This window comes from Sparus aurata, chromosome 11 (assembly GCF_900880675.1).
Source record: "Sparus aurata chromosome 11, fSpaAur1.1, whole genome shotgun sequence".
Taxonomy (NCBI): domain Eukaryota; kingdom Metazoa; phylum Chordata; class Actinopteri; order Spariformes; family Sparidae; genus Sparus; species Sparus aurata.
This window is the reverse complement of record NC_044197.1, coordinates 34,419,515-34,437,357: the sequence shown is the minus strand read 5'-3', so window position 1 is coordinate 34,437,357 and position 17,843 is coordinate 34,419,515. Positions and strand designations below refer to the sequence as shown.

General features: G+C 42.0%; 1 protein-coding gene across 1 annotated transcript in view; it reads right to left on the bottom strand.

The window, feature by feature from the left end:
• Positions 1-17,843, bottom strand: part of st3gal3a (ST3 beta-galactoside alpha-2,3-sialyltransferase 3a) — a 120,847-nt gene that overhangs the window by 58,974 nt on the left and 44,030 nt on the right. The window contains exon 4 of the mRNA XM_030433739.1: positions 11,873-11,968. Coding sequence (XP_030289599.1) covers positions 11,873-11,968 — 96 coding nt within the window. The remainder of the gene's footprint in view (positions 1-11,872; positions 11,969-17,843) is intronic.

Sequence of the window (17,843 nt, the reverse complement as noted above, 5' to 3'; positions counted from 1 at the left end):
AAGGTCACAGCAGTATTTATATCTTATCAAACTTGCCTCTTACTCCCTGCCAAACGATCAGGACAGTCAGTGTTATCCCTCTCTGGGGTATCATTTGAAAATGGAAGTTTGATACATCAATGGAGTGTAATGATTGTGACTTTATTTCCAGGCTTCAATAATACAATCCGTATGTGCTGCTGGTGGGGTTGAGCTGGGTGAGAAATCAGAAATTGTAAGTTCCTTTGTAAGTCCTGCTAACGGGGAAAATTGTGCATCACAGCAGCCAAAGGATTTATTTACCAATAAACTATAATAAAAGTTACAAATAAACAATATAATAAAATGGTAAGAAGAAGAGCTCGAGCAGAAATAGAAAAAGACTTGTGTATACATAATATGTACAAATATAACAGTCTAATTATAAACAGTGTGGGAAGTGCATTGTTTATTATAATTCTCTCTTTATTTAGAAAGGCAAGCTTCCATCACATATATAAATTACAGCCATAGTCATTCAAGGACATAAGAAAGGATGGATGTAGAAATTTAAGTGCTTTATCCATACTGCCCTTCTAGGGTTTTCTTTTACAGACCACTAGTTTCCCAGTTATGTACAATTAAAACAAATAAAAACAGAACAGAACCGGGGAGCGCACCACTTCTGACACTCAAAACATCACATAAAAAGGGGGGGGTCAGGTTCATCCAAAACACAAGTGCATTCAAATGAAATCAGATCTAATTGGTTTTACATACTCAGTCCATTTGGTCCAGATCTTATAAAATGTGTCTTTTTCAACTCTGAGGGAAAAGGATATCTTCTCCATAACATAAATCTCATAGACAACTTCAATCCATTCATCGGAAGTGCATTGTTATTAATAAACAATAAATACCAGTATGAAAATTGAGATGTTGCTGCTCCAGCAGACTTCTCCATAGAAGATGGCTGATGCCACCACAGAATCATGGAAAGAAGCCAGGAGGTCCCCCTGTACTCCAAAGGACCTGAGCTTCCTCAGCAGATAAACTCTGCTCTGACCTTTCTTGTAAGTCGCTGCAGTGTAATCAGTCCAGTCCACTTTATTGTTCAGGTGAACTCCCAGGTACTTGTAAGAGGTCACCATCTCAATGTCTGTTCCCTGGATGTTCACCTGTGTTTGGTCTTCCTGGCGTTGAGCTGGAGGTGGTTCTGCTGACACCAGTCCACAAAGTCATGAATAGTGAGGTGACACTAAAGTGGTAAATGACATTCTACTTACTTTAGACTCAAACTCTACCACAGTGCTTTTGTTAATGGATCTCAGTACTTCATTTGATACCATTGATCATGACATATTGTTAGACCGACTTGAAAGTCAATTCAGGTCTGGCCTTGGCTAAAATCCTACCTGTCTGAAAGAACACAATGTGTTTCTTACAATAGTACTACATCAATATTTACTGATGTGAAGTATGGGCTCTGCATTTGGCCCTTTGCTCTTCTCTTAATATATTTCACCTATTGGACAAATTATTCACAGTTATGGAAGACATTTCCACTGCTCGTAAAAGCTGATGATTAATCTCAAATCATGAAATTAGAGACCAGCTTGTATGCAGTGAAGAAATGGATGTCAGAAAACTTCCTGGTCCTGAATTCAGATAAAACTGAGATGTTGGTCATTGGCTCCCCTTGACAGAGACACCACTTTGATTGGGTGACCGTAACTCTTGACAACTGTGTCATTTCTCGAAGTTAAACTGTCAAGAACCTTGGTGTTACTTTTGATTGTACTCTCTATTTTGATCAGCACATCAAAGAAATTACAAAGATCGCTTTTTACCACCTGTGCAAGATAGCTAAAATTATGTCTTTCCTGTCCCCGACTGAAGCAGAGATCCTGAATCATGCCTTTGTTTCGTCTAGGTTGGATTACTACAATGCCTTATTTTTGGGTCTTCTGCATGAGAGCACTAAAAGTCTTCAGTTGGTTCAGAATTCTGCAGTTAGAGTCCTAGATAGATAGATAGCGATAGATAGAAATTCAATTATCCAGTAGCATACAAGATACAAAACATACAGTAGACATACATTAAAATAAAATTAAAAACCCTAACCTTAAGAATATGATTAACAATAGAATAAAAGATAAAAGTTAATAGATAAAATATATGTATATATATATATATATATATATATATATATACATATATAAATATATATACATACATACATACATACATATACATACATATACATATATATATTTATCTATATATATATATATATATATATATATATATATATATATATATATATATATATATACACTATTCACAATAAGTTAGGGATATTGTAAGAGACTAAGTGGATTTCATACATACGGTGTTTGTTTCACTTCAGAGAGTTTTGGGATAGGGAGGCAATTGTATTGGGGTGATAGACACACCTCATTTTGTGTTTTCCACGTAATGGTCTCACTGTGTACAGTGTGCCTTACATATTGGGGCCAATACCAAAAAACTAAAAGACAACCCTTTTAAATGTGGCATCAATTTCAACATTCTGTGGGTATAAAAAGCTGGTATTGTCAGTAAGTCATTCCAAGTTCATCATTCAAACAGCCATGCACACACGACGTCACTCAACGGACGAGCAGCGCCACCTGGCCATAGCGCGCCTTCGGGTCGGTGGCAGGCAGTCAGATGTTGCTCGTGAACTTGGTGTGTCTCAAAGTGTCATCAGCAGACTTGCATCAAGACACAGAACTACTGGCAGAGTTCATGACAGACTCAGGAGTGGAGCCCCACGAGTGACAGACCGCAACGATGACCTGTACCTAAGGACCTATGCACTCAGACATCGTTATGCAACTGCCACACAGCTGCAGGCCCAGTTACGAGATGTGAGGGGTACTAGGGTTTCCAGACAAACCATTCAAAACCGACTCCACCGCTTTGGCTTGAATGCCAGACGACCGTTGCAGGTGACTCCACTGACACCAAGACACTGCCGTGAACGTTTGCAGTGGGCACAAGACCATGTGACCTGGACAATGCAGCAGTGGTCTACCGTCCTGTTCACTGATGAGTGTCGGGTCACCTTGCACAGAAATGATGGTCATCAGCGTTGCTGGAGAAGGCGAGGTGAGCGATACGCCGAGGTCAACATGGTCCCCAGGGTTCTCTTTGGTGGAGGAGGTGCAACAGTCTGGGCAGGCATCACCAGTCAGCGCAAAACAGATTTGGTTATTGTAGATGGCTCAGTCACTGCACGTTCTTACCTCAGAGACATCATAGAACCCATCATCATCCCCCAGTTCCGCCAGCACACCCCCAACTTTCTGTTCATGGATGGTAATGCTCCACCACATCGTGCCAGAATTGTCACAGCTCGACTTAAGGAAGTCGGAGTGCCTCATATGGTATGGCCAGCAATGTCCCCTGACCTGAACCCCATAGAGCACGTCTGGGACCAGCTGAAGCAAAGACTGGATGATTGTACCCCACCCCCGCGTGACCTGGCAGAACTGCGTGTAGCACTTGTGGAGGAGTGGAACGCATTACCTCAGAACAACATCATGAGGCTAGTGAGGAGCATGAGACGTCGCTGTCAAGCTGTCATTGCGGCAAGTGGTGGAAACACCCGCTACTGACATTGTCAATTTTTGTTATTTGGGGCTATCCTTGTTATTGTCTAAATTTTTGAGGTAATAAATATTAAACTAATGAAAATGGTGTTTCTTCTCATTCATTATTAGTAATATCAAAGGGAACTTTTACTTATTTCATTAAAATTCAGACCAAATAGGAAAAGCACTCATGTAAATAACAATATCCCTAACTTATTGTGAGTAGTGTATATATATATATATATATATGTAAGGGATAATGCCCGACGAGGTGTCCATAAACAGAAGTTAATGGACGACGCGGAGGCCTAAGAACCGTCCGACACGCAGCGGAGGACGGTTGCCTCCGCGAAGTCCATTAACTTCTGTTTATGGACACCTCGAAGGGCATTATCCCGCTTATACCATGGTCACTTGCCAAAGAAAAGAAATTCGGACCATTAATTTACATTTTCATGCGTTTTACAATCAAAATATAAAGTTTTTCACAAGCCATAACTTCGTTTCCCTGGGAACGCCTGAGGGTTTGACTAATACCTGGAACAATCATTACTCTCCCGTAAGGTTCTTATGCAACGGAGACGTTGTTCACTCCTCCAGTAAATAGGACGGACCATAGATACGACTTGGCAACGGGAGATATTCTAGTCCGCTCAGCGACGAGCCAGCAAGCTAACGCTATGCTAGCAAGATTCAAAGTCAATAACATTGAGCACGGATGACAAACAGTAAATATAATTTGACAGTATGCTAGCTAACAAGACTAGCTAGCTAATCAGTCATGTCATTGTCCCCAAATCAATAGCAAGATTTTCACGAACAAATGACCGGCCGTGTGTAACGTTACTGTGGCCGCAGCCTGAAGCAGAGAGCTGAACAGCGAATGTGAGATTATTCCTCCCTCTCGATTATTCGCGTATCAGTAAATTTAGAGGGGAAGTGAACTTTCTGCAGCTTGTGTGTTACAGTCGCCACCCTGTGGTGTTCAGAGGATAAGACACTGAAGGACTGACGGACTGCACTCAGTGCTGGAAATATAAAATTCAGATTTGATATGCCACGTAGCGCATTAATTTTACAGCGGTAAACAGTCAATTTGACTGGAACTACTTAGTAGGTGTCCATATATCAGGGGTTAATGGACACCCTGCAGCCAATCAGAATCGAGTATTCCCCCAGACCATGGTATAAATATATATATACATACATACACATATATACATATACATATATACACACACATACATATACATATAAAATGAACAGTAGCTACAGTAAACAGTGCAAAACGGTAGACAGTGCAAATGAAAGTGAAACAGTGCAAATGGATGTGCAAATAGAGGTAGAAATTGTCCATTGTCTATTGTCCTCCCTGCCTTAACTGAGAGCTGTTGTACAGTCTGATGGCGAGGGGGACGAAAGAGTTTTTGAGTCTGTTGGTGGAGCTGGACTGGGGCAGCAGTCTGCCACTGAACACACTCCTCTGCCTGGTGAAGGTGTTGTGCAGAGGGTGGTGGGTGTTGTCCAGTACGGACAGCAGTTTGTCCAGGGTCCTTCTTTCTGCCACTCTCACCAGAGAGTCCAGCTCTGTGCCTACTACTGAGCCACAGTAGTAGTTTATGCTGAACCACAGCATAAAAGAGGACGTTGGCCACCACAGACTGGTAAAACATCTGCAGAAGTTTTTTTACAGATGTTGAAGGACCCCAGCCTTCTCAGGAAGTACAGACGGCTCTGCCCTTTCCTGTGTAAAGTGTCCATATTTGCTGTCCAGTCCAGCTTTTCGTCCAGCTGCAGCCCCAGATATTTAGGTCCTGACTACCTCCACATTGACCCCCCTCGATGGACACAGGTTGGAGATGTGGTTTCTTCCTTCTGAAGTCCACCACCATCTCCTTGGTCTTGAAGGTGTTCAGCTGCAGATGGTTGGACCTGCACCACCTCGCGAAGTCCTCGACCAGGCTCCTGTACTCCCCCTCCCGTCCATCCTTGATACAGCCAACTATCGCAGTGTCGTCTGAGTATTTCTGCATGTGGCAGAGCCCGGAGTTGTACTGGAAGTCAGATGTGTACATGGGGAAGAGGACGGGAGAGAGCATGGTCCCCTGTGGTGGTCCGTTGCTGCTGATCACAGTGTCTGACATGCAGCCCTTCAGTCTGATGTACTGTGGTCTCTACGTGAGGTAGTTTGTAATCCATGTCACCAGCAGTGGGTCCACTGTCATCTTTGTCAGCTTGTCTCTCAGCAGGAGCGGCCAGATGGTGTTGAAGGCGCTGGAGAAATCAAAAAACACGATTCTCACAGCACCGCTCTCCTTGTCCAGGTGAGAGTGGGCCCCTTTGGAGCAGATAGAGGATGGCATCCTCCATGCCTACCTTCTCCTGGTATCCAAACTGTAGTGGATCTTGTGCATGGTGGACCTAGGGTCTGAGGACATGGAGCAGCAGCCGTTCAAAGGTCTTCATAATGTGTGATGTCAATGCTACTGGTCTGAAGTCACCCAGCTTCCTGGACCTTAAGTTCCCCCTGTACGCGCTTCAGCTCGTCTCTGTCACCATCCCTGAATGCCCTCTTCTTCCTGTTCAGGATGTCCTTGATATTACTGGTGATCCAGGGCTTGTTGTTGGGGAAGCAGTGTACAGTTCTGATGGGGACCACAACGTCCATACAGAAGTTCAGGTAGTCAGTAGTGCAGTGTGTGACCCCCTCAATGTCCTCACCATGTGCTTCCTGCAGGACGCTCCAGTCAGTACATTCAAAGCAGTCCCTCCCTCCGCTGCCTCAGGAGACCATTTCCTGAAGGAGCGTTTGGTTGTGGACTGTCTCTGGACCTGTGGTTTGTACTGTGGCGTGAGCAGGACCAGGATATGGTCAGACTTTCCCAGTGGGGGCAGAGGAGTGGCACTGTAGGCTTCCCTCACGCTGGCGTACAGGAGGTCTAATGTCCTGTTCTTCCTGGTGGGGCAGCTTACAAACTGGTGAAAGTCTGGCAGTGTGGAGTCCAGTGTCACGTGGGTGAAATCCCCGGAGATGGCGATGAATGCGTCTGGATGTTGTGTTTGTAGTCTTGCGATGGTGGAGCGTATGACCTCACACGCAGTATATACGTGCGCACGCGGAGGGACATAAACAACAACAGCAATGGCATGGGAGAACTCTCTAGGCATGTAGTACGGTCTGAGACCAATCGACAGCTACTCAATGTCTCTGTTGCGCACGATCTCCTTCACCGTAACATGCCCCCGGTTGCACCATCTGTTGTTGATAAACAGTGCGAGTCCCCCTCCTTTGCTTTTGCCGCTGCGTCCACAGTCCCGGTCCGCTCTCACTGTAGTGAATCAAGGTAGATCCACATTAGCGTCCGGGGTTTACTGGGTTAGCCAGGTTTCAGAGAGGCAATGTAAACTGCTCGTCCGTCTTCTTGGTCAGACAGTTCACATTTCCCATCAATATCGATGGAACCGAGGGCTTGTACTTCCACTGCTTAGCCATTAGCCTAGCCTTTACCTTCGCTCCGGTTCTGCCGCCTCGGTGCCTCCTTCCCAGATCCTCAGGTATGTGGTGGAAAATGCCGGCACGTCCCATTGTTTGTAGTGAAAGCAGCTTCTCCCTTGAATGAGCAAGATGTCCACCGCTATGTTGTCTGTAAAAAGTAGTTGTATCTATAAGATATTTAAAGTTATACACGGCTAGTGTAATCTACTGTGTTAAAAGTTTAAAAAAACACACTTAAAGTATTAAAAACAACACAACATGTATGGAGCTACTGGATAGGCATCCTGCTTGCGCCAGCTCTGGAAACGAGGAGCACGTACAAGAAAATCAATTCATATTACACCAATCCTAGCCTCACTGCATTGGCTCCCGGTTAACATAAGATCAGACTCCTGATGTGCCTGATGGTTCCAAGGGTTAAGAAGTCAGCTAGCTGCAGGGCTTTTTCCTATCATGCCCCCTTCCTCTGGAATAACCTTCCAGCTGACATCAAACAATCTAACTCTATTGACTCCTTTAAATCTAAACTTGCGTAAGTGAACTTACTTCTTTAACTTATCCTTTAATTAGTCCTTGATTTTGATTGCTAGCGTCTTCAGTGGGTTGGTCTCAGTCTCAACAAGTTATCTACAGTATTAGCATTTACATTGTTCGGCCGACGAGAAAAAACCTGTTTATTCTGATTAACGCATTTCTCTAACCTTTGTTTGTGTTTTCTGTTCCCACAAGCTGATAGCTGTGTCACTCTCTACACTCTCTATAGCTTTCTCCTCCTCTTCCTCTTCGTCTCTCTCCTCCTTTTCATTCAGGGTCCCTTCTGATGGACCAAGGGCCCCTGGGACCATCTACCTCTTCTGGCTCCTGCTGCATTACATACTTTCGGATCCGGATCTTCATATCCTGGGCTCTGCTGGATCATTGCTTATATCTGTATTTCTGTAAATTGGGATGCCTATTCATTCTGATCTCTCTATTTCTCATTATCTTGTGTGGCTCAAGCACCACTTGGCGATGGATCCTATATTATAACACATATATTATAATTTGTATCAGATATTTTGTCAGTGGAACTTGTAAACTGTGATTTTATTGTTCTGTTCTGTACATTCTGTAACCCTGACATCTCTTGCATGTCTGTTCATCCTAGGAGAGGGATCCTCCTCTGTGGCTCTTACTGAGGTTTCTCCCATCATTTTTTTTTACCCAGTTAAAAGGCTCCTTTTTCTCCATCAATATGGCAAGTTTTACCTAACTCGACTCAAGAGTCTAAGGACAGAGGATGTCATTGATTGTACAGATTGTAAATCCCACTGAGGCAATGTGACTGTGATTTTGGGCTATATAAATAAAATTGATTTGATTTGAGTGTGTGTGTGTTAGAAGATATCATTAAAAGCAATGTGCACTCTGTTCTGCAATTCTGTGATTCTTTTTGATTTTATTCTGAATTTGTACAATAACGATAATTTTAGTTAACGCAGGTGAGGTGAAAAGGACTCAGTATGTTCACTCTTAATATTGGGAAAGGCAGGCTAAACTTTCCTGAGTCCTTCCAGCTGACAAATCCTTCATTTCAACAGCTATGGGGCTCCACCACCAACCACAAGCGTCAGCACAATCCAGCCCTCTCCGCTGCGCTCCGGGGGATGTGATGGTGTGGCAGCGCTGATAAAATATCCAGCAGAATGACCTCAGCTTAAAAAAGATAGATCAAATCCTAAATAACTCAACCCACCCTCTTCACCTGACTTTTTTTAAGAAGTAGCAGGTCAAGTGGCAGAATCCTGCAGGGGAAAATTAGGACAAGTCTTTTGTGCCTACAGCAATTAGACAGTACAACATTAGACTAAACAATTCCTAAATATTTTAAAGTTCTTCAAATGGACATTCAACTATTGTATTTATTCACACATGCTTGTCATGTCTCCTCAATGTTCTTACTGTTTTGTCTGTCCTGTCATTGTTTATTTTTTTCTCTTAAATGCTTTATTCTGTTTTTCCTTTAATGCAGTATATAGCAATGTAATGTGCAATGGTGACCACATGAATGGGATAATAAAGTTTACCTTGACCTTGACCCTTGATTCTTAATCCATAGGGTTTAATATGACTTCGGTCCACCCTTTGCAGCTATAACAGCTTAAACTCTTCCGGGAAGGCTTTCCACAAGGTTTAGTAGTGTGTTTGAGGGAATTTTTGGCCATTCTTCCAGAAGCACATTTGTGAGGTCACACACTGATGTTGGATGGGAAGGCCTGGCTCTGAGTCTCTGCTTTAATTCATCCCAAAGGTGTTCTATCGGGTTGAGGTCAGTACTCTGTGCAGGCCAGTCAAGTTCATCCACACCAAACTCTCTCATCCATGTCTTTACGGAAATTTCACAGCAGCCACAGTGGTCTTTGTGCCCCTGGACCGGTCAGCGTAGTGTTCTTGCCTTGAATTACAGCCACCTGAGTGCACAGTAGTCACTCACAGTAACTTCAGTGAGTTCTCGTTTCGCACAGGTTGAGTCTCATCATCACATAGATGATCTCACGTGAAAGCCTCTCAAACAGCAGCAGCATCTCAAAACGGAAGAACGACACTTGCAGAACAGCATGCAAGCTCAGCCAGTTTTGATATGATACATAACTGACTTATGTGGTAGGATGTAGTTCGGTAAAGTTTGAAACAGATTTGAAATTCCCGGATCAATAACTCATAAGCGAAACATTGTTAAAACACAAAAGATTACTCTTAACTACCGTAGTGAGGTAGACAACAAGCTACAACCGTATTTTCATCAAAACGAGCTCCTCCAGGCTGGACATTAAGACTGGTCTGTATGGTCAGCTGTCTGTGAGACGAGGGCGCAGGGACCGTCTACAAAGTGCAACACCGAAAAGAGATAATAATAAGAGAAAATATTCAATAACTTCACTATTATTCAGGGTAGTGTCACCGAAATCACTACACACATCAATGGTCTCCTGCTAGTTATTCTACGATTTTTTGTTTGGAAGAAATGTGCTTTGGCATAATTTTGGAATTTTTGAATTTCTATTGGGAGAAATATTCAATACCTTCACTAATATTCAGAGTATTTTAAAAAAAACTGTTCTGTTTATGGATTATGTATTAAAACTGTTGTTTTAATACATAATCCATGTCTTATTATAAATTAGGATGTTATGGTATCAATCTGGTAAATCATCTAAATCATCTAATTTTACTTAATGGCCTTTGTGCCCTGTCATGTGGCCTTAGTGCCCCTAAAAAAAGGCCAAATGGCCTTTCCCCTAAAATGACGAAATTCCCACTCTGGCACTGGTGTACAGTCATGTTGGAACAGGAAGGGACCATCCCCAAACTGTTCCCACAAAGTTGGGAGCATGGACTTGTCTGACATCTATTGGTATGCTGAAGGATTCAGAATTCCTTTCACTGAAACTAAGGGGCCAAGCCCAACTTCTGAAAAACAACCCCACACTATAATCCCCCCTCCACCAAACCTTAGACTTGGCACAATGCAATCAGACAAGTATCGTTCTCCTGGCAACCGCCAAACCCAGACTCGTCCATCAGATCCATGCCAGATGGAGAAGCGCAATTCGTTACTCCAGAGAACGCGTCTCCACTGCTCTAGAGTCCAGTGGAGCTGCTTTACACCACTACATCCGATGCTTTGCGATGCACTTGCTGATGTATGGCTTGGATGCAGCTGCTCGGCCATGGAAACCCATTCCATGAAGCTCTCTATGCACTGTTCTTAAGCTAATCTGAAGGCCACATGAAGTTTGGAGGTCTAATAATAATAATAATACATTTTATCTGATGGCACCTTTCATGGCACTCAAGGCCGCCTTACATCAAGTACGAAAACAATCAATAAACAACAAGCATTAATAAAAGCAGCAGCATAGTCAACAATAAAAACATTTGATAGAGCAGAGCTAAGTAAAGAGTTAAGATCGACATTTAGAGAGAAACATAAGGTGCAGTTGATGCAGTTAGAGTGAGTCTGTAGTGATTGACTCTGTAGAAAGTTGTGACCTCTGCGCACTATGCGCCTCAGCATCCGCTGACCCGTTCTGTCATTTTACAAGGCATACCACTTTGTGGCTGAGTTGCTGTCGTTCCCAATTGCTTCCACTTTGTTATGATACCACTGACAGTTGACTGTGGAATTTTTAGGAGCGAGGACATTTTACCACTGGACTTGTTGCACAGGTGGCATCCTATCACAGTACCACACTGGAATTCACTGAGCTCCTGAGCGCGACACATTCTTTCACAAATGTTTGTAGAAACAGTCTGCATGCCTAGGTGCTGCTCTTATACACCTGTGGCCATGGAAGTGATTCAAACACCTGATTTCAATTATTTGGATGGGTGAGTGAATACTTTTGGTAATATAGTGTATCTCCTGGGATTTTCATATGCATGCAGTCCCCAGAGTTTATAGAAAATGGTTTTCGAGAATTTTGTTGAATGGGCTGACAACACAACTTGTGGTCTTTATTGACTTATAAACTTGGCTAATATTTTAATTATGAGTCAATGAGAGACGAGGTCAGGAGAGACACTCAACCAGTGTCTATTCTAACCCTGTCTCCAAACTTCAATGTGGGGGTTTCTGAGATGCAACAAAATAAAACAAAAAAAAACAAACAAACAAACCCAGAAGCTTTCAAACACTGATTTTCATGTCAGTTACCATGGCTACAGTAGAATCATCAAAGCTTTAAAGCATACTGGTCAGCTCTTGTCATCAGTATAATACTTGTGTGTCAAAACATACCTGACCACTACATCAATCTCATCAATCTTCTGTCCAAGAGACTTGTTGGCCAGGATTCCTCCATTCCCTACGATGATGCAGGTCTTACAGTTCAAACTGTAACACAGGAAAGATACAACATTATGATGTGGTACATGAGTACTCCAGTCCATAGTTGTAGTGCTGCCAAAGCGCTGCTCGACTGCCTATTTTTCACCAAGTGACAAAATCAAATGTTCACAGTTGCATAATCTGGTTTAAAATCATATACATGTTAAGACAATCCAATCATCACTAAAGCGTCATGTGAGGGCATTTCACCGATCTATACACCCAAAACAAGTAACTAAGAGCAACAGCACAGGAAGAGAAGCAATTCAGCCAACAAACTATGAACCCATATTCATCTAAATCCATCCTGCATGTTGTGCACAATTTGCACAAGCAGTCTGTTCTGACAATTCAGTGGCAAAATGATTCACGGTGGGAAAAACAAAACAAAAGAAGGGTTACAGTGCAAAGCAGCAACTCTGAATCATCATCAGTCTACCTGCTGCAGTCTTGCTGTCTATGTTCACCCATTTCAAATGTGTCCTGTGCCAGGCTTTACGCATGGTTCACAGTGATATATAAGGAAGCCCATTTCCACCAGTTAAAGAAAAGGATAAGATAAAATCGAGAAAAAGACACAATTATGAGATAAAAAATCGTGAGATTAAAATACTGCTGATGGAGTCCAAGTGGTGGGAAGAAGAGTGTATCTGTGCATCATTTTTATCACAACATCTAACTACAAGTACCTACATCATGTCTCATTCACCTGTAAGTAGACACCATATATTATCATATTGAACATAAACAACCAATATAGCCATTGTTAGTACTGATAACTATCAAGCTAGCATTCAGAAATTGCTTAGAAAGTGTATTTTGATTTTGTTACTTATTGTTGGTTAGATAGCAGCAGCTGGCTATGGTTACATTAGATAGGGCAATGCTAAAACATCAAGATTAGTGTTTTTTTTGTTACCCTCAGTGATTCACAGAAAAACGTGAATATTATGTGAAACTCATCATCACCTCAGAGAGGCCGACAGAAGTGCAACCAGCTGTATCTGAGGAGGTAGAGGCAGAGTCTGAATTTGTGTTTTGGTGAATGACAATAAACACAGCAGCTGTTTTAAAAAAGATAAAGCGCTGGTACTTCAAGTCAAAAGCATTAAAGATAAAATAAAAACAAATATAATATGAACTGGGAAATCTGTACAGTTTTGTCCAGGAATGTCTAAAGTATTCGTCATTGAAAGTGTATATGTTCACAGTATGCTGAGGACAGTCGAGCTCTGTGCCTTAAAATATCACGTTGCTCATCTATTGCTTTTCTGGCTTTATGAAATCAAGTGCTGAACACTGCCCGGCACCTATTTATTTCTCCTTCTGTATTTACTCCTTTTGCATTATCTCTAACTTGTTTGAATAAAGTCTTGAAAATGATAAATACACTTAATACACTTCCAACATAAACACCCAACCATTACAATTTTATACTTTACACGATGCACTAATAACTATAACAACTGAATTAGTTAAGAGTCTTGTTTATTACTTTTTTTGAAAAAAACAAAAACAAAAAAAAAAACAAAAACACTAACACTACAAAAATATTTATCATGTATTTTATCATTCAGACAATATACAGTACACTTAGCATGAACAATATATACAGGAAGGACCTCCAGAGGTTCCTTGACTGATTATAAACACAGGTCAGTGTTGGCCAACAGGTCGGGCTGCTGATTTAGGTGCTGTCTCAATCCTCTACTGTTGATTGTCCTGTAGAGAGAATAGCACAATTGCTGATCCGACAGCAAATGCAGCTTTTCAAAAACCTTGAGATTACTTTCAATTTATTACAATGCCACAACTTTTGGTGCATTTTATGACATTTTTGTGACAAATATTCCTGACATCAACGAAAAGAAAATAGCCTCTCTGTTGCATCATAATTGCAGCATTTACAGTCATTTCATACATACCAATTCTGTATATTGGGGGGGGGATTTTTTTACAGTGGTGTGTACAAGCTGTCCTTGCTGTACTTTTGTTGTACACTTTGGAGTACCTGACATAAGAGAAAGGAGTTTCAGGTTAGTGAAACTTTACATGTGCAGCTCTTCAACCCCTATGACTGAAAAGTCATCATCTCCGCAACAGTTTTAATTATTACAGAAAACTGGATATGGACAGAGAACTATGAACTGTGTTTACATGACGTAAGGTTACATCTGAATGTGTCTGAAAGTTACTGATTCTCTCAAATGGGTGGCAAGCAATTATATGAAGGGGTTGTGCTGGTAGGCGCATTGTGTTCAATTATGGTCAGTCTTTCTCCACATTTTACTGTGGTCAGCTGACAGATCATGAATTGAAATGTGTATTTTCTTAAAAAATGTCTTACTAATATGTAATAGTCTCAAGTGGTAGGCTAACATGCTACTGTTAGGACCAGTGCTATAAGCATTTTGGTGCAGCTGTTGAAATAATGCCATTACTTTTTGTATTGTATGCCTGCAAAGTAAAACATTCATGTACACAGAGCAAACAGCTTGACATAAAAGAAGTGCACCTGCATATATCAAATGTATCCATCTGAGATACATACTACACGAATAACAGTGATCTGATCCATATTGCTATCAGCATCAAGTTACGCACACCTGTCAGAGGGAGACTCTGCAGAAATAGTGGAAACATCAGGGCATGGTTCTGCTGAGAACTGATGTCAGTCTCATAACTATAGGACACAGAAATAGGCTACATCAGCACATTTGTAAAACTTCCAACGGCTACATGAATGAACGTCACATAAATACCATCCAACAACATCTGCTTACAAATACAATCCAAACTAGTCTATCATAGCTAGCTAGCTAATGTTAGCTACAAGCTGACAATGCTAATGATGTTGGTGTTGAGCTAAGACATACAACTGCGACATAAGGAGCTAATGTTAGCTAAGTGGACTACATAGTGAAGAGTAATAATACATTTCCCCAACCAGAACATACCAGCTCATTAGAGACACAGCTACCATGGTGTTCTCAGGCCTTCGACTCCATCAGTTGTCTCCATCGTTGAACAGTCACTCCACTGTTGACCCTTGTTTCACCTCTTGAGATATCCAACTTCTTTTTTTGTTTGAAGCCTTCTCCAGGTTGGTCTTTCTTCTCTTGCTCTGTTTGGCGGTACAAGCTACTGTAGGTACAGCTGCTAAAGAAAAGTGTCTCTGTACTTTCTCTGCCATGCTTGTTTGTAAACAATGAGCCCGCTCCACCACAGTTCCAGCAGTGTGGTATGTAGACTCCGGTACGCGCAATAAGTGATGGGCGAAGTTAGTGCAGGGTGGGCAGGTTAGGCGAGGTAGGCTGTCCATACAATACCTTTTGTCAGAAAAATTGATTGGATAAAGTTATTACAGCCCTGTCGCTGCCACAGACAATGGATTTTTGTCCTTTTTTCTCCAATGCATTAGATATTTTGATTGCTGCCTGGATGCTAAGAAATTTTAGACAAGTATAATAAAAAACACTTTTGAACAGAATTGCCAGCCCCAGCTTTCGCTGTATATTGTCTGTCTGTGTGGTTGAGTGCTATCTTAACTATCATTTTTCAGGTCTGAATGGTCGAGGTTGCTGCTGGTCATTTTGTGTGTGCATATGTAAACGTGTGTACAAATGTAATGCAGTTATCCTTCCAAGCTGCCGTTCATTAACAAGCTGAAAAGTAATTAATAATGTGAGCTGTATTTATGTCTCACATTTTTTAGGCACAGAGTCACAGAACAGCGTTGGAAGTGTCTGGTAAACTTGGAGATAAAGGCTAGAAACTGTCCGTCTAGGTTAACAGACAGATAAGCAGACTGGAGAGAGATTGACTACAAGCTAGCACATTAACTTAAGGTTACTGTTAATGAGCAAGTTTACTTGACAGCTGTTCCTCTAAGGGGCCGTCCAGACGGGCGAAAACGATCTTTTTTTTCTCCATCTTCCTCCACATCGTTTCTAGAATATATGCGTCCACACGGATCCACTAAAACCGTCCGAAAACGCTGTAGTTCATATTCCAGGCCTATAGGTGGCGCTTGACATTCATCAAAAACGGAGAAGAAGACACGGAGCATGCGCATTAAGCTTGCGCACTGTAAACAAACAGTAGATGGAGAAACCAAACACAACAAGAAGAAGATGAAAATGGCTCGTGCAAGGAAACCAGAATCGTTTGTGTGGACCGTTAATGAGGTCGAAAATGCTGCTGTGACTCACACTCAACTACAAGGAGAGTAAGTTGTAGGAAAGGCTCAATATCTTCTGTGGCACGAACACGAGCATGTAGTCCGCCATTGGTGTTGTTATTGTTATGAGACGTCGCGGGGTGGGGCGATGGCGTCATCGTTTTGGAAAGTATGCGGAATTGCCGTCCACATGAAAACGGGAGGGCTGCGTTTTCGGATTTCCCCACCCTGAGACCCGTTTTCAAAAAAGTGCGTTTTCAGGCGCTGCGTTTTCAGGATCCGTATGGATGGTCGGCCAAAACGATGCAATAGCCTACATGTGCGTTTTGGCAAAAGAGCGTTGTCGTCGGGAGGGGGCCTAAGTCTTCATTATGTTTTTATGTTTCAATGATCAGAAGACATAGCTAGTTTCACCTCACTGAAGTTGTTGACACAGCTTTGATACGAGGGGGAGGTGGCATAATTTGGGGGCCCTGGACCAGAGCGTGTGTGTGTGTGTGTGTGTGTGTGTGTGTGTGTGTGCGTGTACAAGTACAAGGGGGGGTGGGGCCATAAATTGACTGGGAGTGAGAGATGCTTTGGTGAAGCAAGGATGTCAAAAATATTTCTGCATAAACTGGGATGCCAATCACATCCATTCAGTATATATCTAAAAAACAGATTCATATTCATTTACATCCCTTCCTCACTCTGCCCTTCTTAAACACACATAATGAGGACAACCTTCTTAAGAAACACCCGAAAATTCTTTACTCAAGTGGCAGTAGCACAACTGGAATGTGACTTGACAGGAGATGGCAGAGGGAAGCGACAGATCAGGAAATAAGTTTGGAGGAATGGAAATAGGTAGTGATTAAGGTTGGAAAACTGTGAGGAAGGAATACGGCAGACGAAAAAGAAAACATCTTGATATTGAAACTTCAGGTCCTAATTGGATAAAACCCATGAGTGAACCAATCGCTGCTGTGCTGAGAGATGGAGATGAAAAATACAAAGTAATCGTCAAACTGATGCAGGAAGGTGCTTCATTCAGTGAGTGGAACCTAGATCATCTTACCAAAGCATCAGGAAAATAAGACAGATTTTGTGTTTCAGTGGTTTTATAGCAATTAAGAATGATAGGGAACTAGACGAGGTAGGGGTTTAGCAATATTTGTGTGGGATTAGGTAAAGAAAATGAGCCAATAGTTATCAAAATCTGGACAGGGACAGATGAGTTAAAAACAGTCAGCTATTATAATCCATATAATAGACTGAGCAATGACATGTTAGACGTTGTGGGTGAACAAACGCATCTGTAAAAACTAGAAAAGAACAAGGTCGTTGACTGTAACCCTGGGGAAGCCATACCATGTACCTATGGACTCTCCAATATACACATGGAAGGACACCATTCAGACCCATCATCATCAATATCAACTCAGTTACCTGTAATATTTCCAAGCGTTTAGCCTGTATCTTATTCTATCTATCTAGCTCCTTTGGTTGGTAACACTCAAAACCACTTCAAAATCTCACAGGATTTGTTTTGCCAACAAGTAGAGAGAAATAACACTGGATTCGGAAGAAAAAATTGTTTCTAATGATGTCACATCACTTTTTACATGCATTTCCACTCAAGAAGTTCTTAAGATGGTAAAGAAATGCCTGCTACAGGACAACAGTTTGTCCTGCAGACCCAAATTCAACCATGACCACATT